The 23015-nt window shown below is 40.8% G+C and overlaps 1 protein-coding gene and 1 long non-coding RNA gene across 2 annotated transcripts in view; one reads left to right on the top strand and one right to left on the bottom strand.

Moving 5' to 3' along the window:
- LOC140494062 (uncharacterized) overlaps positions 1-22554 on the top strand; it is a 97774-nt gene extending 75220 nt beyond the window's left edge. The window contains exon 3 of the long non-coding RNA XR_011963901.1: positions 22424-22554. This is a non-coding gene — a long non-coding RNA (uncharacterized lncRNA). The remainder of the gene's footprint in view (positions 1-22423) is intronic.
- On the bottom strand, positions 9602-12313 carry LOC140494059 (uncharacterized). Its single transcript, XM_072592974.1, has 2 exons — positions 11279-12313; positions 9602-11156 (listed from the first exon to the last, which is right to left on the bottom strand). Exons 1-2 carry the CDS (start codon positions 12138-12140, stop codon positions 11110-11112), a joined length of 909 nt encoding a protein of 302 aa, XP_072449075.1. The 5' UTR covers positions 12141-12313; the 3' UTR covers positions 9602-11109.
- Positions 22555-23015: the final 461 nt, after the last annotated feature.

The following is a 23015-nucleotide window of genomic DNA, read 5'->3' as shown; positions in this document are numbered from 1 at the left end:
TGCTGTCGGTGATGCTCTGCCCATGTTATGGGATAACACATTGAACGGAGCCCATTTATCATTAAAAGATGGAAACCCTCCACTGGGATAATTAGAATCCATGGAGATTGGCATTAATCGCAGTCACTGAACAAATAGGCTCAGTTAACCAGTTCAATAAATCACTTTTCATATACTGGATGCAATGGATGAGGGTTGCTGAGGGATGGACCATAAATCTTTCAATATTTTATATCTTTTTTTCCTTGTATATGAGAGTATTAACAGAACACTGCAGGGGTCTATGTATGTTCCATTCTGTTTATGAAAGGAGGCAGTTATAAAATTACTGATCGGCTGCATAAAAAAGGGGAGGGGGGTGGTGGGCAGGTTTCTCGATACCTGAACACAAAGTACGGTGCTGATTGACCAGTGTGGGGCGACTCCTGGTTTTAATGCCCTGTTGTCAAATCCTTTCATAACCTTGAGACAGAGCATTGGGACTGCTGCTCAGGAACAGGCTGAAGTAATTCTGTCCCAATGGGCCTCTTACAGAGGGAGAAGAGAAGACCAATCAGTCCATATTAGCCTGTTGCTACTTGAAAAGGTGGAAAGCTGGCATATTGGCACATTTTGTCAGCAGAATCATTCAGAACAAAGAGATGTGTTGCTGCAGCTGCATAAAGTGTAACTGAGAGGGCACCTGGAGTACATCGTGTTATCTGTGTTTCTGTATCTTAGATGGGATGGACCTCCATTAGATACAGTTTAACGGCTGCTCGTAATCCACGGGTTGTTGTGTCTCGGATCTGTTACACAAGGACAGGAGGAGGCCATACAGCCTCTCGAGTGTGTTTAGAAGAACTGGAGGAGGCCTTTAAGCCTCTTGAGTCTATTACAGAGGGACAGGAGGAGCCTAGTCAGACTTTTGAGCCCGTTATAGAGGGGCAGGAAGTGTTGATTTAACTTTCAAGTCTGTTTCGCATAAATATTAGTTTTAAATTAGTTTTGGAATAGGAAAGACCTGATGTAAACATTAGAGTTCTAACTTTGAACAAGGCCAATTTTGAAAGTGTTAGGCGAGCCCTGTGAAAGGCTGATTGGAATACCCTATTCACAGGTAAAGGGATGGTTGGTAAACGCAAGGCCATCAAAACGTGGTTTCAGAGAGTCCAGAGCCAACGTGTTCCCATTAGTGAGAGGGGCGAGGCTGGTGGGTGCAGGGAGTTCTGGATGGCTAGATATATTGATGCTCTGGTCAAGGTAAGGAAGGAGGCATATGTCAGGTAAACAGAGCTGAGATCAAGTGAATCCCGAGGTGTATAAGGGCAATAAGTGTATAGTCAATGGGGAATTCGGGCCAGAATTCGGGCCAGAATCCTTTAATGGTAAAGGATTAACAAGGGAGAGAACTGGGCCCCTTAATGATCAGTAAGACTACCTATGTGTGGAACCACCCGAGATTGGAGGGATATGAAACAAAACTTTCTCCTCAGTATTTAATGAGGAGGAGGTTACAAGAGCGAGAGAATGAATAAATATACAGTGATACATTGAAAGGTGTCTATATTACAAGGAGGTGTTTGACATTTTAAAACACATAAAGGTGAACAAATCCCTGGGACCTGATCAGTTGTATCCCAAATATTTGTGAGAAGCTAGGGAAGAAATTGGTCAGCATTTTTCTGATATATTTGTATCATTGATTTCCACAGGTGAGGTGTCAAAAGACTGGAGGGCTGCTAACATAGTGACATTATTTAAAAATTAAGGAAAAAAAAAACAGGTAACTATAGATCGCTGAGCCTGACGTCAATGGTGACTAAATTGTTGGAGGGGATTTTGTTGGAAAGGATGTAAATGCATTTGAAAAGACAAGGACTGAAGAAGGCTTTGGACATTGGAGATCACGTCTCACTGATTCGGTGTAATCTTTTGAGGAAGTGATGAAGATGATTGATGAAGGCAGGACAGTGGATGTTGTCTTTATGGAATTCAGTAAGATTACCAAAATGTTCTACATGGTAGACTGGTTAGCAAGGTTAGACTTCCTCAGATCCAGGGAGAACTCGCCATTTGGATCCGAAATTTTCTTGAATATTGGAGACAGGGCGTGACAGTGGACATTTGTTCATTAAACTTGGAGACCTGTGACCAGTGGCGTGCCGCAAAGATCAATAGTGGGTCCACTGCCTTTTTTTCACTGATACAAATCATTTACATTTGAGTATATGAAGTATGATCAGTAAGTTTGAAGATAATTCTAAATTTCGTGGTGTAGTCGACAGTGAAGAATGATCTCTCAGACTATAAGGGGACCTTTTTAGGTGAACCGAGGAGTGGCAGATAGAGTATATTTTAGTTACATGTGAGGTGTTGCATTTTGGCAAGACAAATCAAGGTAAGACTTACAGGTAGTGCCCTGTCGAAAGCTGCCAGTGAAGGAGAACTCCATAGAAATTATCGAAATCTAGAGTTAGGAAACAGGCGTTTCGGCCCATCGAGGCCACACCGAACCTCTAAACAGTATCCCACTGGACAAACCCCTGCCCTATCCCTCTGAGCCTGCATTTCCCATGGCTAATCCACCTACCCTACACATCCCTGGGTATGGTGCTCAATTCAGCATGGCCAATCTACCCTTATCTGTATATTCTTATACTGTCGGAGTAAAACATAACACCCAGAGGAAACTCACACAGACACGGGGAGAATGTACAAACTCCACACAGCCAGTCATTCCAGGATGGAATTAAGCCCAGGTCGCTGCCCTGTGAGGCAGCAAAGCTAGACTAGTGGTGCAGGTTCTCCGTTCCTTGACAGTGCTGTCACAGGTAGACAGCGCAGTGATGAAGGCGTTTGGTGATCTTCCCTTTGTTGGTGTGTGTTTTGAGTCGAAGCGTTTGCATGACATGTTAAATCTGTACAGGACATTGGTTTGGCCACTTTTGTAATATTGCCTTTAATTCTGGTCTCTCTACTGTCGGAAAGATGTTGTCAAACTTGAAAGGGTACAGAAGAGATTTAAAAGAATGTTGCAGGTGTCGGATGGTCAGAGTGACAGGGAGAGTTTGAATAGGCTGGGGCTATTTTCAAGTGTTGAGACTGAGGGGGGACCGTAAAGGGTTTTTTAATCATGAGGGGCATAGATAAGGTAAACAGTCAATGTCTTTTCCCAGGATAGACGAGTCTAAAATTAGAAGACAAAGGTTTATAAGGTGAGAGGGGAAAAATTTAAAAAGGGACATGAGGGGCAACATTTTCACACAGAGACCGCTGTGTGTATGGATTGAACAGACAAAAGAGGTGGTGGGGGCGGGTACAGTTACACCATTTAAAAGGCATTTGGATGGATACATGCCTGGGAAGGGTTTAGAGGGAGATGGGCCAAGTGCTGGCAAGGGGGACGAGATTTATTTAGGATATTTGGCGGTATGGATGACCAGACCGAACGATCTTTTTCCGTGCTGTACATCTCTGAGAGTCTATTGACTCTTCAGTGTATAACACGGGAACAGGAGGAGGCCATTCAGCTTCTGAATTTTTCCAGTCCGCTGGTTTGCTCAATTACTGAGAGTCAAATACAAAAATACATCATTCAGATTTTGATGGTGTTTTACAGAAACAGGGAAAGGCCTTTAGTCAAGAAAAGCTGTAAGGAATGTGAAGAGGCCATTCAGTCCCTCACCTTCATTCCACAGGAGCAGCAGGTGAGCACAGAGCGATTGGAGCCTGTTACTCAGGAGCAGGAAAAGGACATGTATTTTCACAAACTTGGGATCAGGAGGCAGTCATTCAACTGCTTGAAACTGGGGCACAGGGAACTCTGGAGGCTAGTGAGGCCCAAGGATCCTGTTACGCAGGAACAGGAGGAGGTGACTCAGTCCCCACCAGAATGGGACACTGGGAGAGAAGGGGAATTTTCCTGGAACAAACAGAAATATATGATACATTGCATCAATGGTCCTTTCAATCCTGCCCCACCATTCACGAAGACCACGGTCTGATGGTGATTCCCTCATTCCATTTTACAGCGTTGCCCCTCTCTGCAGCCTCTGCTCCATTTGTTGGTCATGTTGCAGACTCAGATGCTGTAACAACAGTAACCATGACTCATCCAGAGGGTCGGGTCTACCTGGATGAGTCAGGATTTGAAGAGTCCAATCAAAAGAATTAAAACACAAAATAAAGACATAGCCAGATGTTTAGTTCTCTCACATTCGCAATCTAACTCACATAACCAGCCCATCCATTACATATTCAGGATGGAGCACTGTGTAGATCCGGTTAGTGTACAGCTGAATGCAACCCAGCTATGTCCAGAGGGAAACTACATGCAGCCCAATGCTGGATCGATAATCCTGGGCTAAATGTCCAGCGTGGGTAGCTGTGCCGTCCGCACTGGTTCATTCATAGATAAACAAGGCTGTTGCATTGTTCGGTAACACTGTGTTAGATCGCAGCTCAGTGTGGGGAAACTTGCTGCCAATTTTGGAACTGACAGGATGTGCAGCTCCCATCCATTTACAGCTCCATATCTCCACTGTGCCTTGACAAGGGGTGCTGCAAATGTGAAAATCACTGCGAGGAAGAGATGTAAATGGAAACAATTTAAATACCATTAGTTCTGATTAAGGCGCGTATCACTCCAGTATTTGAAGATAAAATAACTGAGATAATATCCAATGCGTTTTGACAATGCTCCATAAATGTTGTCATTTTATCTAAGAATAACAGACTAATAAGGGTTCACTTTGTCTGAGAGGGCTCAATGTCTAGCCGTATTGATGCCGAGTCCTCAGCGGTCCAGGCACTAACATAGGATGATAAAAGAGCTTAATTTATAGCTTTTAATCGGGGAGATCTACCCCCCACAATCTGTGGGGCAGTTGCAATTTTGTTAGCTTGATAAAGAATTGCTTATGGTACCAAATAAAAGAGCTAAACTCGCCATTATGTTTCCGAAATATCTGTGTGGGAAACATCAAAGAAAGCATTCGCACGGGGTCTAGGAAATGCGGAAGAACATTCATTTTAATAAGAGCTATCCGACCTAGCCAGGATAGTGGAAATGCCTCCCGTCTTGAAGGTCTTGTTTAATTTTGTCAAACAAATGGACACAGTTCACGTTAAATAAATGATCAAAGACAGATTTAATGAATATACTGAAATAGGGAAACCACCCCCGTGACCATTTAAAAGGAAACCAGGATTTGGCCTCAGTATCAGGTATTTCCCTAAGACCTCCCATAGGCATGGCCTCCAACTCTGCAAAATTAATCTTATCACCCGGAAAGGCAACAAGCGAATCAATGCATTGCATCACATGAACAACCGAAATTGTGGGATTTGACAAAAAACATAAGACCCTAATCTGCATACAATGTAATCTTTCGTGACTTCTATCCCACTTCTGGGGCTGATATGTTGGCATCCCTACGGATGGCCTCCGTCGGTGGCTCAATCCCCAACGTAAACAACAATGGTGAAAGGTGTCAACCTTGTCGGCTGACTGGAGAAATATTCATATTACTAATTGGCCACACCATTAGTGAGAACTGCAGCCAGAGGATCACGGTAAAGGACCCTCACCCACTTGTTAAATCTTTGCGTAGACCAAACCGTTCTAATGTACAGAAGAGATCCGGCCACTCAACCCAATCAAATGCCTTCTCTCATCTAAAGAGATCAATAATCCCTGGACAGATTGGTGTTGAGACTCTTGGATCATATTGAATAACCTCTTCACATTGTAGAAAGATTTGTGGCCCTTTATAAAGCCTGTTTGGTCCTCTTTGGCAATGAAAGGCAGCAAAGTTTCCAGCCTAAATGCACGAGTCTCAGACAGGATTTTGAAACCAACATTTAAAAGTGAGATTGGCGTATAAGAAGCACAATCCTCCAGGGTCTTCCTTTCTTCATCATCAGAGAGATATGAGCCTCTCTTAAGGATGGAGGGAGGGGTTCGTGACTGTATGAGTGACGGAACATGTTAAACATCAGCCCTGACAATAGGTTTATAAATTATTTATAAAATTCACTAGGAAATCTGTCAGGAACGTGCGCCTTTACATTCTGAAGCTGCTTCACACCCTCCTGCGCTGACAATGGTGCATTAAGGCACAACACCGATTCAGGGGTTTCTCCTGGAAGACCCAGGTTCTTGAAAAATGACTCCATCTTAATCCATCTATCCTCAAAATGTTCAGTCTGAAATAATTCGGTGAAAAATCTCGGACAGGAGACATTAATCTTTTTGGAATTGAAGGTAAGGATCCTAATACCTTCCCGAATTGAGGTAATGGCTTAAGAGGGGCGCTCGTTTTCCTGCCAAGAGAGAATAAATACCTGCCTGGCTTATCACCATGATCAAACAGCCTTTGTTTTACAAAAGTAAGTTCCTTCTTGGCTGTCTGTGTGAGCGTGGAATTCACTGTAGACCGAAGCATTGTGATCCTCTGCAGCTTAGCCACTGAGGGACAATCACAGTATGTACTCTCGGCTGCCCTCAGCTTTGCCTCAAACCAGCGTTCCTGCTTCCCCTTCTGCTACATCATAAAGCATAATTATTCCCTTGGCATAAGCCTTAGCAATTTCCCACAGAGTGGATGAGTTACTGGTTGAATCTGAATTAATGGCTCAGAAAGATCTGAACTCTTTGAAGTGGTCAGCACAGTGGTACAATGGTTAGTACTGCTGCTTCACAGCGCCAGAGACCTGGGTTCGATTCCTGTGTCAGTTGACTGCCTGTGTGGAGTTTATATATTCTCCCTGTGTCTGCGTGGGTTTCCTCCCACAGTGCAAAAATGTGCAGGTTAGGTCAATTGCCAGCAGTGTGAGGTGAAGGGGTCAATGTCAAGGGGTGTGTTGTTTTGGGCTTTGTGGGCCGAAGGGCCTGTTTCTACACTGTAAGTAAACTAATCTAAATACTCAATTAACCAACCAGCCTTAGAAATAAAGGGACACATTCGCTAGTGTCTCAAATCTATTATATTGCCCTTAATCTTCATCAATAAGTATACTGCTTCATGGTCAGAAATGGTAATATTCCCAATTGTGCAGGATGCCACCGAATCTATGATTGTTGCAGGAATGGGGAAGATATCAACCCTCATGTGGCATTTATGCCGGTTAAAGAAGAAAATAAAATCCTTACTTGTGATGTGGATCTGCCAGCAGACATCCACCAGCTCTCTTTCTGCACAAATCCACTAATTGCTTACATTATAACGAGGGTATTGGGGCACCTTAGGACATTCTGTCCACCGTGGGGTCCATAAGACTTTTGAAAACTTCTACAATACTGTGCCACGATGCAAGATAACTGAATTTGGAAAATGCATGTACCAAGAATTTAAGAGGGTACGCTGGGATTGGGGTGGGGAGGGGGGGGGGGGGCGCAATAAACATTCAAAACACTATACTCTTTACTATAGTTCAAGCCTTTGGGTATTATGAACATCCCGTGAATGTCAAATACAATCTAGTAGGTTAAATGGACGGTTATTTTTATCCATTATGGCTTCTCCCCTACACGTAATATTAAAAGGCGAGAAATAAACCCGATCAAGCCCGACCTGCTGTAATGTCAAATGTTCCTTGTCATCAAGGTGCATCTCCTGCAATAGGACAACATCCACCCTCTCTTTTTTAGACTAGAAGGAAAATATTTCCTCTTTTCTGGCCAATGGCTCATCTTAATGCTTCAGGTAGACCATTTTAATACATCATGTGAGAAACAAAGCTCACACACTTCAATAATTTCAGTCCGAGACAAGATCTGAATCAATAGTGTCATTTATTTTACACTTGCAAGTGGGTGTGTTGTCCCGTGTCTAAGAGGCAAGAGACATACACACCCTAGGTTCAATTCATACATAATATTTATATGATTTAATGTCCATTGTTTTACATTGCTCCCTCCCCTACTTACATCATCCACTTCCCTAAGACCGGCCTCCACTACCCCTGTTTGCCTCTTGCCTTATCCGGCCTTGTCTGTGATAAAATGCTTATTTCTGGTCTCACAAGGCTGTTTGACCTTACCCTATTATAGGTCATTGTTAGGCATATCCCTTCTTCATCATTATCTACCCCCTTCATCTGTGCCTTTCCCGAGGCCGTTCTGATCCCTATGACCCTTTTAATTGGGGTTTGTTCCTGTGTTTTCATAAAAGTGGGAAGCAGATGTTTATACCTACTGTTTGTACAGGCGTATCTAGCTTAACTTCATCCTCTCACAACATCTTATCTATTTGCCCACCGTACCTACTATTGTTCATTGGCACATTTCATTCTGACATACAATTTTAGCTAATACAAAAACAATTCTACATTTCCTCTACATCGTTTCCATTCTTGTTGACTCAGCTCTTGACTAAAACAATTACCCACTGGTGTGAGTTCACCTCCTTTGTAAAATGGAATTGCAGAAGTAACACTAATCCTACTGATATCCCACAATTCCCCCTCTTTCTTTTAATTACCATTTGTTATCTTCTGCAAATATTTTATTTTTAAGCATCGCTCCCGAAATTTGCAAGCATCATCCCGGAGATTTCATCCATCTTGGTCTCACTCATCTGCTCATTATTTAGTCGATAAAGTCCTTCAACCTGATTCCCTTTTAGGGGCATCTGTTTCATTAAGGCTGTTTCAATCAACCTTTGGGTGAGTCCTCGTATACAGGGTATGATACAGCAGCCAATGGCTACTAATACCCCGACTACTACTATCAGGGAAGTAAGGATAGAAACCACCACCCCCTTCCATTTCCCGAACCATGATTCCAGCCATCCTGTGAGAGATGTATCTACTCCTGAATTCTCAGCCAGTTCCTCTGCTAAGGTAGTCAATCCCCTTAAGGCCCGAGTAATTGAACCATCAGGTGCAGTGTTATTAGGAATAAAGGTACAACAGCTTCCTCCTAACATCACACACACACCCCCTTTTTCTGCTAAAATCATATCAAGGGCTATTCTATTTTCCCATGCCATCCTACTTGTCGCATCAAGCTGTTCTGATATTCCTTTAATCGCATCTCTTGTATAATTTATAAATCGCTGTTGATTATAGAAAATGTAATTTATCCAATCTACATTTTTATTAATTGTTACCCACCAAAAGAGAGCTGACTCAAAGCCTGCTGCAATCTGGTTACGAGCCTTAAATTCATCCGGTACTCCCCTAGGGACTCCTACCGAATCAAGATAAATCCTGTCATCGAAAGAAGTGTCTAACAGTAATCTCTTACCCCTTCCCTTTTTCCCTCCTTTGTTTTCCTTCTCAAATGCCAGGGTAAATGGAATTGCCAATTGTACAATTGCACATATCCCTCTCCAATCCGGAGGTAGGGTGGGTCTCAATATTTTGCCTCCACAGTACCACCACAGATCCGCTCGGGGAACCTTTAATGCTGAGTAGTTCCCTCCCTTCTCCGTTTCGGTGACATTCTTAATCTCTGTACATAGTTTCAGCTCCCCCAAATCTTTCGACCGACTTGTACCTCGTCTACGCACACACGAGGTGTGATTTCCAACTGCGGCAGAAAACAGGGGGGGAACTTTTACATCTTTCTTCTCCAAGGGAGGGAACATCAGCGATAGGGAGGAACAATTCCTATCATTCCACGCAGTCTCATCCTGATACAGGGCTATCATACATTTCATGCCCTTCCTGTCTCGCTTCCACCCGAGCGGAAAGGGAACCACCTGGGCCACTGGTCGACCGGAGGCACATGCATAGCAATTGCTTTTGTTCAGACTTTTTACAGTATACTTTACCCATTCAACCCAGGCATTTGCATCCCCGTACCCAGTTTCTATTTCAATGGTCTGTTTCAAGTCCTTTACCTCTATAAATTTTACTACTTTAGGATCATCGGGAGGGGTGAAAGATTGTATCTTATTACCCAGTAGTTCTACCCGTTTTCCCTGTCCTACACTAATTCGGAAACAACAGCCCAAGAAATCCTTCCCATTTGCTTTCATTTCTATCCCAAATGTTTCATTTAATTGTATCTCATAGGTGACCCCACCCAGGATTGTTTCGTGCCATGTGGTTTTCCTTATTGTTAGGTATATTGGGTTACACTTTTTATCAGGGCAATCGCGAGCTGGTCGGAAGGGGGCCCGGTGTACTGTGACAAGACTGTTATACCAAGTACCGTCCCCAAGGCCATCCCCATAGGACTTAAGATGTATCTCAGAGCTGCGATACTGTCTCTGATTATCTACGTCCCCACAATTTACTAAGCTACATACATCAGTGTCTATTACTTGTGGGTTATCAGATTCAGGAACCGTTAATAATACATATGAAAATGATATTTGATGAAATGCCAATACTAAGAGAGCTAGCATCATAACTCTAAGCATTCCCAGTATTCTAAACATCATGCTGAAGCACAAAAAGACTTAATATACAATCTTACAGAAATAATCCCGCGCTCGCGTCGCCACTGTATAATTAGTTACTCAAAGTCTCTTTAGTCTGAGTTTCAGCGGATCTTGCGTTGATTCGGCTGTCCAGACTTCTTTCTCCACGGGAGGGTCCACTGGCCCTTTGATCCGAGTGTAGTGAGTCCAGCCTTTCTCCGCTGTCCTTATTGCCGTTTCGGTAGTCAAAAGAGCCTGGTACGGCCCTTCCCAGTCCGGCTGTAATTTAGTCTCTGTCCATGATTTTACTAAGATCCAATCGCCCGGCTGGATGGGATGAACGGTGAATTCAAGGGGTGGAGTCTGTGCCAATAAACCCTGTTTCCTTAGGAAAGACAAAGAGGAGGACAAACCCAGTATGTACTTCTTTAAAAACAAATCTTTAGTTTCGGGAATTGGCAATTCTCCATTCGTTCCCAAGTAAGGTAATCCAAATAAGATTTCATAGGGGGATAGTCCCAAGTCTTTCCTTGGGGCTGTTCGTACTCGCAAGAGAGCTATAGGTAAACATTTGGTCCAAGGGAGTCTGGTTTCTATTATCAATTTAGAGAGCTGTCGTTTGAGTGTTTGGTTCATTCTCTCAACCCTTCCCGATGATGGCGGGTGCCACGGAGTATGGAACTCCCAGGAAATTCCCAACCCTTTCATTACCCCCTGTAACACTTTAGAAGTAAAGTGTGTTCCTTGATCGGAATCAATATGGTTCACGAGCCCATATCGGGGAATTATGTGCTCCAATATTGTTTTAGACACTCCACTTGCAGTGGCGGTAGCTAGGGGGTATGCCTCAACCCAACCAGATAAATGATCTACTATGACCAACATATATTTTAGTCTGCCTACCCTGGGGAGTTCAGTATAATCTACTTGTATACTCTGGAAAGGTCTCAATCCTGGGTCTCTTCCTCCCGGGGTCTGTTTTCTCAAGACTTTCTTATTTACCTTTTTGCATATGATACATCCCTCACATATTTGTTTAGCAATTGTATATATTCCTTTACATCCATATTCCCTAAGAACTAAATCACACATTGCTTGTACTCCCCAATGGCTGCCTTGGTGTAGGACGGCCATAATCTCTCGCATCATCATTTTGTTTAACATTTCCCTTCCATCAGGTAACCTCCAATGCCCGTCTGCTGTTTTTACAGCTCCTAAATCTCTCAATTCATTTTCTTCGCTTTCAGTAAATATAGGAGCTTCCCGAGGACCTGGAACAGTAGGTATTAGGGAATGAATCACCACTTCTTGTGGGTTCAGGGCTGCTTCCTTAGCCACCTCATCGGCTAATCTATTCCCCCTAACTTCTAGTTCATTTCCTTTCTGATGACCATTTACATGCACTACTGCTATTTCTCCGGGAAGTAATAGGGACTCCAAGACCCGTTTAATCAATTCTTCATGTACTAATTCTTTCCCTCGGCTGTTGATCAGCCCTCGTTCCTGCCATATCTTGCCGAAAGTGTGCACAACACCAAATGCATATTTAGAGTCAGTGTATACTGTTCCCTCTTTATTCTCTAATGCCCTAAGGGCTCTTTCCAATGCATAGAGTTCACAAGTCTGAGCTGACCACCCATTTGGCAACCGTCCTGCCTCCATCACACTACTGTTTGTCCCGTCTACGACTGCATACCCATTATATCTTTTCCCTTCAATCACCCGGGATGATCCGTCTATAAAAAGTCTAACCCCTGCATGAAATGGAACATCTCTGAGGTCCATGCGGACCTTAGTTTGGTATTCTATAATGTCAAGGCAATCGTGCCCTGGATTCTGAGGAGAGTCTCCTTCCCCTTTCCAAAGAAAGGCAGCTGGATTTAAACAATTGTCAGTGACCAACACTAGATCATCCTTTTCTATTAATATTGCCTCATATTTCAGAATCCGCGAGTCTGTCAACCATCGACCAGCTTTTTGGTTTAGGATTGTTCTCACTTGGTGTGGAGTGCTTACTATTAGGGCTCCCCCAAATGTAAGCTTCCTGCTTTCCCCCACCAACAGTGCAGTGGCAGCCACAGCCTGCACACACTCAGGCCACCCCCGGGATACTGGATCCAGTAGCTTCGAAAGATATGCTACTGGTTGTCTCATTCCTCCCCACCTCTGGGTCAATACTCCCAAAGCCGCTCCCTTATCCACGGTAACAAAGAGGTGGAAAGGTTTATCTAGAGAAGGTAAGGCTAACACGGGGGCATGGATCAAATCTCTTTTGAGTTTCTCAACTAGTTCTTTTTCCTCATCATCCCAACTTAGACATTTGGGTTCCCCCTCTAATAGTTTGAGATATAATTTCTTAGTCTTCAGTGCATAGGAATCAATCCACAATCTGCAATAACCCATTAGACCTAAAAATTTGCGTAACTCCCTTTTAGTGCTGGGCAGTGGCATTCCCACTATTCCCTCTATCCGTTCCGGGCTTATCTTTCGCTTTCCCTCACTAACTAAATGTCCCAAGTATTTCACTTCTCACTCCACATATTGTAGTTTGTTTTTAGATACCCGCAGTCCCTGCTGACCCAGGAAATTCAATAATTTGTTAGTGGCTTCTACTACTCTTTCTCTTCTTTTTCCTGTTACTAAGAGGTCGTCTACATACTGCAACAGGGTAGTCCCCTTGGGGCTGCTAAATTTCTCCAATACTTGTTCTAACATCTGTCCAAATAAATTTGGGGATTCCGTAAACCCCTGGGGAAGCACAGTCCATCGGTATTGCTGTTTTCGTCCTGTCTTAGGGTCTTCCCACTCAAAGGCAAACAAATTCCTACTTTCCTCTGCCAAGGGACAGGCCCAAAAGGCATCCTTTAAATCTATCATACTAAACCATTTGTGGTCATGAGGGATCTTACTTAATAAGGTATAGGGGTTTGGCACCACTGGGTGCCTGATCAGTACTATTTGATTTAATGTTCTCAAATCCTGCACCAATCGGTAAGTTCCATCGGATTTCCACACTGGTAGTATTGGGGTATTATAAGGAGACATACATGGCTCCAACAATCCATCTCTAATCAATCCTTCAATTACTGGCTGCAGTCCTCGTTTACCTTCTATGGAAATGGGATATTGTCGCTCACAGACAACGTCCCCTTTCCTTTTTAAATTTATTTCAAGGTGGGGGGATCTGTAATTTTCCACGATTCCCTTCTCTATCCCATACAATAGGGTCTATCTCTCTCTCCATATCCTCTGTCAACATTGCCATTTGGACAACTAATTCTTTTTCCTGAATTCCAATCTCCAGTCCTAAGAGGATAATTAAATCTCTCCCTAGTAAGTTACTTCCTATATCAGGGATATACAACAATTCCCCTTTGACCCTATCCTTAGGACCTTCTATCATCATAGGTTCAAATACTGGAACAGTAAATCCCTCCCCTTTAACCCCTGAAACAGTAATTGACCGTGTCGACATTTCTACTTTCTTTGGTTTAAAATTCAGTGATGACCGTGCTGCCCCCGTATCTACTAGGAAGACTACCTCTTCCCTACAGGGTCCCACCTTCAGGTTTATCAAGGGTTCCTGGTGGGCCCCCGAGGGCAGGAACCCCTGACACCCCTATTCTTCATCAAAATTCATAAGCGGAATTGCCCTCTCTTCCCTTTTCAGAGCTGGACATTCCCGCTTAAAATGCCCTATCTTTCCGCAATAATAACATCCTGCCTGTGGAGTCTTCCAGCTCTGCCCCTGTCGCTTGAACCCTCTATCAAATACTCCCCCTTGTCCTCTCCCTCTCCCTCTCCCCTTTGTCCTCTCCCTCTCGCCCTTGTCCTCTCCCTCTCCCTCTCCCCCTTGTCCTCTCCCTCTCCCTCTCCCCCTTGTCCTCTCCCTCTCCCTCTCCCTCTCCCCTTTGTCCTCTCCCTCTCCCTCTCCCTCTCCCTCTCTGCCCTACCTGCTGCCACCCACCCTCCAGTTGCTCACTATCGGTTCCATTCTTTTCTGAACTACCTCACCAACCGTAGCTCCCATCATTTTCACCTTCTGTTTCTGTCTCTCATCCTCTCTCTTTACAAACACTTTCTGTGCCTCTCTTAACAATTCATCTAATGGTTTTTCACTCCACCCTTCTATCTTCTGTATCTTTCTCTGTATATCTGGCCATGCTTTTGTCACAAAATGTACTTTCAAAAGACCCTGTGCCACTGGGTCCTCAGGGTTCATTCCAGAATATTTCCGCATTGAGTCTCTTAATCTTTGCAAGAAAGCTGAGGGAGTCTCATCTTTCTCCTGTCTAACTTCAAAGGCTTTAGTCAAATTCTGTGACTTCGGAACTGCCTCTTTTATTCCTTTTAGAATCAGGTCTTTCAATTCCCTCATTTCTTCTCTATGCTCCGGATTTTGATTTTCCCACTGGGGGTCTCTGAGGGGAAACTTCACCTCTCCCTGTCCAGCATCCCCATCTCCAATCGGATGTTCCCTGTCCCATATTTTAATGGCTGCTCCCCGTATAAGTCCCCTTTCTTCCCCAGTAAATAATATATTCAAAATAGACATTAACTCAGCCCAGGTATACAGACTGGGCCCCAAAAATTGATCAATTTGTTCAGACAGCCCCACCGGATCCTCAACCAGGACCTTCATTTCTTTTTTAAATGTTCTGACCTCCCCACTGCTGAGGGGGGCACTTACAAACCCAATCTCTTTATCCCCTATTGGTACCTCCCAAAGGGGATAAGTCGTTATGTTCTTCCCCTTTTTTTTTGTTTTCCCCCCCTTTGGCTTTGATTTAGATCCTCCGGAGCCCTCCTCTACATCTACTGCAGCTGTGCTTTCTTTTACTGAGGATTGAGGGTCAGGAACAACAACATCCACGTCCACTGCCCCTTCATCCTCCTCTCGTGAATCATCTGTTTCCTGTCCCTGTCTGTCTGTCTCTCCTCCTCCCCCATTTTCACCTAACCTGATTTTATGGTATGGGGGAGGCAAACAGCCAAGAGGATCCCAGGGACTAGGTGGGGCAGAGGGGGAATCCTTTGTCTTTACTACCATCATTCCCAAACTGCCCTTCCAACAGGTTGCATAGTCCGCCTCCTCTTGACTAAAAGGTTGTTTCTTATTCACATACAAACCTAAATACTGACAGACCCAGTCCTCGTCCGAACCATACTTTGGCCAGAAGACAGCCGGACGAAGGATTGGTTCTTTCGTCCATACTAAACAACAATATTTAATCATTTTCTTTTTATCCTTTTCCCTTGTACAAGTATTGCTTGTCCCTTCCCGCAACATCCTCCCCAACGGACTTTCAGGAGGAATGTTACCAGGGTCTTTTTCTTCTTCCTGTACTTCGTGACAGCTACTCTGCCTACCCCCCATTTCCCGGGGCCTTCGCTAGTCCCTCAGCGAGTAAATACCCCTTGTCCCGGCCACCAAGGCAATACTTAAAAGTCAGGTTTCTTACCTTGGTCTGTGCACAGAGTTGCCTGGCCCCTTATTGCCGTAGTTTCTATCGACCTCCTATCCCTGTCTGATTCAGATGTCTCTCTTGTGGGATTCGTACAAGTCACCCAAGGGAGCAGACCAAACCAGGACACGAGACTGCTCCTCAATGGGGAACGGGACGCGTCTTCCCAGTGTCCAAGGCCAGCCACTCCCCCCGGTGATGGAAGAAAATCCCGGACGAGCCCCCAATTGTGAGAAACAAAGCTCACACACTTCAATAATTTCAGTCCGAGACAAGATCTGAATCAATAGTGTCATTTATTTTACACTTGCAAGTGGGTGTGATGTCCCGTGTCTAAGAGGCAGAAGACATACACACACTAGGTTCAATTCATACATAATATTTATATGATTTAATGTCCATTGTTTTACATTGCTCCCTCCCCTGCTTACATCATCCACTTCCCTAAGACCGACCTCCATTACCCCTGTTTGCCTCTTGCCTTATCCGGCCTTGTCTGTGATAAAATGCTTATTTCTGGTCTCACAAGGCTGTTTGACCTTACCCTGTTATAGGTCATTGTTAGGCATATCCCTTCTTCATCATTATCTACCCCCTTCATCTGTGCCTTTCCCGAGGCCGTTCTGATCCCTATGACCCTTTTAATTGGGGTTTGTTCCTGTGTTTTCATAAAAGTGGGAAGCAGATGTTTATACCTACTGTTTGTACAGGTGTATCTAGCTTAACTTCATCCTCTCACAACATCTTATCTACTTGCCCACCGTACCTACTATTGTTCATTGGCACATTTCATTCTGACATACAATTTTAGCTAATACAAAAACAATTCTACATTTCCTCTACATCGTTTCCATTCTTGTTGACTCAGCTCTTGACTAAAACAATTACCCACTGGTGTGAGTTCACCTCCTTTGTAAAATGGAATTGCAGAAGTAACACTAATCCACCGATATCCCACAACATTAAACATTATTATATCATACTATAAATTTGAAATAAAGTTGATATCTTCTTCAGTAAACGAACAAATGCTACCACCTATTACTTGTCAGTCAGCTGATTACCTACTTTGTAACGAAATGTTGTGATTCATCTCAATATTACTCTGTTCTTTGATCAAAGTGAACTTGTAATTGTTGTTCAGTTTATGAATTGTCAGAAACTTGTTTTTATTTTTCCATTCACCTGTTCATTTTGACCGTAAGATTGAAATGCTTTGGAAATATTGGAGTTTGTTCATTTAAAAATAAGGTTTGCACATCTCTCACATATCTCATTTCTTGTATTATGATTCAAGAATGTTTTCTGGTGGAATTCAAGTAAATATCAAACATTTGTTCACTTCAAGTAAGGTCTTTAACACCCAGTTATCAATCTGTTGTTAATGTTTCAGCTGTTACATTGATATTGATTAGGTACTCATTCAGAGAGATCAACTGACAATTATAAACTAATTGCAGGATTATTGAATTGAAAGAGAGATACAGATGGGCAAACATTTTTTGGAAGGAATTGCTTTTTCATTTGAATGTGTAGACTTTTCAAGAATTCTATATCGCCTTCCTATGGTTTTCTTGTCGAGAATGCAAATTTATAGTTCATGTGAATTTTAATGTGTTCTGTATTTTGAGATTTGTGGCAGATTTAAGAAGCAAAGGACAAGCAATTAACATGAAAGCTTCAGTGAATAGAAAGCCAAGTAAAATAAATTGACAGAGGCAACTTTTAGTATAATCTCTGAACATTCAGTCAAATATTTCTAATGTCAAGAGTGTGGCACTGGAAAAGCACAGCAGGTCAGGCAGCATTCGAGGAGAAGCAGAATCAAAGTTTTGGGCATAAGCCCTTCATCAGGAACTATTTCTGATGACGGCCTAATGTCCGGAAGGTCGATACTCCTGCTGTTTGGATGTGCCTGCCCTTTTCTATTGCCACATTCTTGGCTCTGATCTTCAGCTTCAGCTTTCCTCACTTTCTCCAAATATGTTTAATGAACATGAACTGAAAAGGTTAGCATCAGCAGTTGAACAAAACCAAATTAATACATTTTTTGCAATATTTAGAGAGAAAACCTGTTTGAGAACATGCAACAAATCAGATCGAACAACATCTCTTGCCGTTAGAACCCTTGGCCATTCATAATAAAGAATAACCATGCTTTGAACAACCAGTATGGTGTATAACTACTGAACTGAAATACCAGAGGGACAACGATTGCATTTATTGGAAGAAATGTTAACCAGATCCTTACTGTGATAGTGGGGATTGATCTCAGGAACAATAAGATATTTACTGTGATTATTCCACTGAACAGTAATTAGATGGTCATGAAGATCTTTGTGTGGCTTTATGTGCAGTGTTTTGTTTAAACATTGATTTCAGTAACATTGAGATATTTTACCGGATTGACAATTGACTGTTAAAGATAAGTTTTAAATGCAACATTTTAAAAAAATTGTCAGTTTTGTTTAGCGAAACATAATTCAAATTATATGGAATCCCTACTGTGTGGAATCAGGCCATTTGACCCAACAAGTCTGCACTGACGTTCCAAAGAATAATCCACTCAGCACCATTCTGCTCTCAGATTACTGGACAATTACCCCTGACTAATGCACATAACCGACACATCCCTGAACAGAACGTGCAGTTTAGCATGGCCAATTTACCTAATCTGCACATTTTTGAATTGTGGGAGAAAACCAGAACATGCAAACTCTGCACAAACATGTGACCGAGGATGGAATCAAACCCAAGTGCACAACTCTGTAAGACACAAGTGCTAACCACTGATCCTCTGTTCTCAATGCCCAGCCCCCATGCAAATAAGTGAGAGACGTGCAAAACAAAAAGTAAAAATCCCTTACAATAATTAGAAAATTAATATGATCAAAGGACACAACAATATTCAGGTGAATTGCATTGTTTAATAACAAATTTGGGAATGAGCTAACTAAGAATAATGGGAAGTGACATTTGTTTCTTTCACTGATGAAGAAATTGATTTGCTTTACATCTTTGCAACACTGCAGAATAATGATTTATGTGCCTGAAATGTTTGAATTAAGCTCTTTCCAATAACAAAATCAGTACAATCACATCGACTTCTTCATCCTTAAGACTCAAACATTCTCAATTACTTTCCAGGAATTTAGAACCAGCAGGATTAGTTAATCTGGTTTCTTGGGAACTCAAAGAGAATAAACAGCAGATTCTTTGAATTAGTCATTCAATGCGATTATTCAGCTGAAGACAACATTTCTTTGCAAAAATGCTCAATTTTGAAAAATTCAAAATGCATTGTCATTGTTTAATGAGACAATACAGAGCTGTTAATTCTTTTTCATTGGACTTAACAAAACACAGGAATTTTACATGATTTTGTTGCAGGAAAAATACTTAAATCTTATTGTGATTAGAAATACAATAAATGTTCGCATCGAAGTGAAATATATTTAAATGAATTCAACTATGTTTCCACGGGTAAAATAAGAATTAATATCAACAATGATTGAGAAATTGTGCACTACAATATATTTAGTTATTCATGTAAAGAGCCATAATTCCACATTTACGGCAAATACTGGATTGAACAATTATTAGGTATGAGCAACAACTGAATATAAAATTTGATCAATGAATAATGAGAAATCTCGTTTTGCTATTTGACTGAGGAATATGTGCAAACAAACAGGAATTATTGTAGTGAAAAGTAATTGTAGGTCTGTGAATTTAAAGTCTGTGATTATGGAGATCATTCAAATAAGCAAACATTAGACATTCACAATTAATGATGGATGGGAAGTCCTTGCATCCATTGTGGGATACTTGACCTGAAGGTAAAGCTTCATATTGCAGTGTTGGTACTCAGAAACAATTGGTTAAATTAAAATGTGAATATCACTTTACTTGTTCAAAAGATTTTCTTAAATAATTGTGTAATTATTATCATGGCAATGACTTGATAATTAATGTTGTACTATGAGCAATTAAAATGATTCAATATTACAAAAACACTTTGCTGTGATGTTGATTGGATATTTATTAAAATTGGTAAATTGTGGAATAAAATATGAATTGAAGAACAAATGAGTCAATCAGTGATTATAGAACATTTTTTTTCTTTCTTTACTAAAAAATGCAGGTAACACAAGAAATATGAATTTGTATCACTTGGTTTCCTCATAGAGACACGTTATTTCAATTTAGATGATTAATTTTATGATCAGAGTACAGACATTTGTGTCAGAATTTGAAAGAAAGTTGATAGATAATGAAAGTGAGCATGAAAGTGAACAAATGATGCAATGACATTTGGTATATAAAGGAATTATAATAATTGTCATTATTGTACAATGATGAATAATGTTGGAATAGAAAAGACAAAAAGAATTGACATGTTCAAAGCAGTTCTTTTCTTACAATTAACTGAAACCAATAATCATTTTGCAGAACACGTGATTTGAAAAAAAAAGTCATTTAATGTGTTATATAAACTGAAGACTACTTCCATTTTGCAAAAATGGAGACTTTCACAAATTCAAAATTTAGGTTTGCTGAATTATACAACAAAAATGGTTGTAATTTGAAATATCGCTTGCACACAAATTTAAAATAAGTAAACTTAAAGAATATTAGAATGACAAAACATTTGTCGTTTGCATGATTGTATTACAGTCAATATCCGTGATAAAGTAGAAGCATTGTTTTAAGCAACATAAATAATCTTTAACTACTACTGAACTGAAACAGAAGATATCAATTGCACTTGTTGCATGGATTAGTAAACAAATGCTTACTGTTTCTGGATTAGTGGTGCTGGAAGAGCACAGCAGTTCAGGCAGCATCCAAAGAGCTTCGAAATCGATGTTTCGGACAAAAGCCCTTCATCAGGAAACATCGATGAAACATCGGGCTTTTGCCCGAAACATCGATTTCGAAGCTCTTTGGATGCTGCCTGAACTGCTGTGCTCTTCCAGCACCACTAATCCAGAATCTGGTTTCCAGCATCTGCAGTCATTGTTTTTACCTAAATGTTGACTGTTGTCATTGGTTTCAGGAGCAATAAGGTACTTACTCAGGTTATCCAACTGAACAATAATCAGATAGTGATGAAAGTCTTTGTGTTGCTTTATGTGTATTGTTTAGTGTGAACACTGGTTCGCTAAAATTGAGATATTTGCATGAATTAGGAACAGAGTGATAATTGGGTGCGAATGATCTGATTTAAAATCAGGCAGTTTTGATATTACGAGGATTGTTGAGTGAAACATTCTTAAACCATCATGCAATCAATGGGATAAGTGAGAGATGTGCAAATCCAACTTTCAAATGAACACACCCTCATATTTTCACATCATTTCAATGTCACATTCAATACAAATAGGTGACTGGAAAGCTAAAAACAAATCTCACACAATTCATAAACTGACCAGTAATTAAAAATTGATAAATAATAGCAAGTGACATTTGTTTATTTTACTAAAGAAGTAATTGATCTTTTCTCATATTTTTAGCACTGGAACATAAAATTCTGTGTGTTATTTTAACTAAGATCTACAGAACAAGAGAAAATTAATGACTATCATACTACGTATATTTCAGTTTTATGACTGCAACATTCTCAAATATTTTCCAAGGAATATTGATTGAGTGGAATTAGATACATCTTGCTATTAGTGCCCAGAAGAAAGTATGTAGCAGTTACTGTGATTATTGGAATGGATGATGATACCTCCAAAAAATCTACTGATATTGTGATTGGATATACAGTAAGTGTCAGCATCGAAGTAAATTCTAATCAAATCAATTCAAAAATGTTTCCAAGTTAAAAGTAAATACAATATTCACAATGACTGAGAGATTGTACATTGCAATGTCCTTGCAGTGTTTATTGTATGGAAGAATAATTCCACATTTATATCCCTTACTGGATTGCACAATTATTGTATATAATATGTATTAGCAACAAAGGGATTTTAAAAATCATATTCGTTAAATTGAGAATAATGAGATATCGCATCTTGATATTAGACTGAGTAATATGTAGAAATGAAGAGTAATATTGCAGGAAAAAGGAATTGTAGCTCTCTGAATTTCAACGACTGAGATAATTATTATCATTCAAATGAGCAAAAATCAGATACTTACAAAGAATTTTGCAAGGGATATTATTGGTCGTTTTGTATTTGCAATGGCCTGAACAAATTGGTATTCATATAGTAGCATTGATAATAAGAAATAATGAATGAAATTTTAAAAACATTGCATCTTTACAATGTCTAAGTTAAATTGCTGTGTAATTATTGTAATTGATAACGGCTTTTGGAATCCTGACAGATAAGTTGACTTAATATTTTGAAAGCACTTTGTTCTGATGTTGATTGGATATTCATTAAGGATAAGAAAGTGAAAATTAAAGCATAAAACTTAGCTGTATGATCTGAAAAGAATCATTCAGCAATAATTGTTAAAAATTGATTTTGTTCAATAATGCAGGCAACGTAAGAGTTACATGCTTTCTTCCAGCAGTTTTCTTGAAGAGTCATGTCAATTTTATTAATGTAATTTTTACCACAATAAATGTTCCGATATTTATTTCAGAATTAGGAGGAAACGAATTAGGCCATGAAAGTGACTATTACTGTGAACAAAAGATAGAGTCAATGACATTTCGTCCGGAAAGGAATTCTCATAATTGGGTGAGCATTTGTCACTGACGACGAACATGAAAGGAAAAGGAAAATTGTCAACATCTCCAAGAAATGTTTTTCTAAAAATGAAATAAAAATGAAAAATCATTTTGGAGGACACATGATTGAAAAAAAGGGAAACAATCATTTAATGTGACATTTGAGCTGAAGACCAGTTCCCGTTTCCCCATTGTAGTCTTTACCATAATTTAAAATTTAGTGTTAGTTCAACTAAAGAGCAAATGGATATACCCCCATTGTTTTCTTGTACACCAAAAAAAATGCAAATGTAAAGCAATTTTATAATGAAAATAACATTACTCAAAATGTAATCATTTCACACACAATAAATGTTTGTATTGAATTGAAATGTCATCACAGCTGCAGAAGTGTTTTTCCTTGACAGGGAATGAAGACTCAGGAGGCAGCCTGAGCTCAGGCATGTGAAAGATGTTTACTCATACAGCAATCAATTAATGAAGGGACCGTCCCCCGAGGCCAAT

This window comes from Chiloscyllium punctatum, chromosome 23, assembly GCF_047496795.1.
Source record: "Chiloscyllium punctatum isolate Juve2018m chromosome 23, sChiPun1.3, whole genome shotgun sequence".
Lineage (NCBI taxonomy): Eukaryota > Metazoa > Chordata > Chondrichthyes > Orectolobiformes > Hemiscylliidae > Chiloscyllium > Chiloscyllium punctatum.
This window is presented reverse-complemented; position numbering and strand designations above follow the sequence as displayed.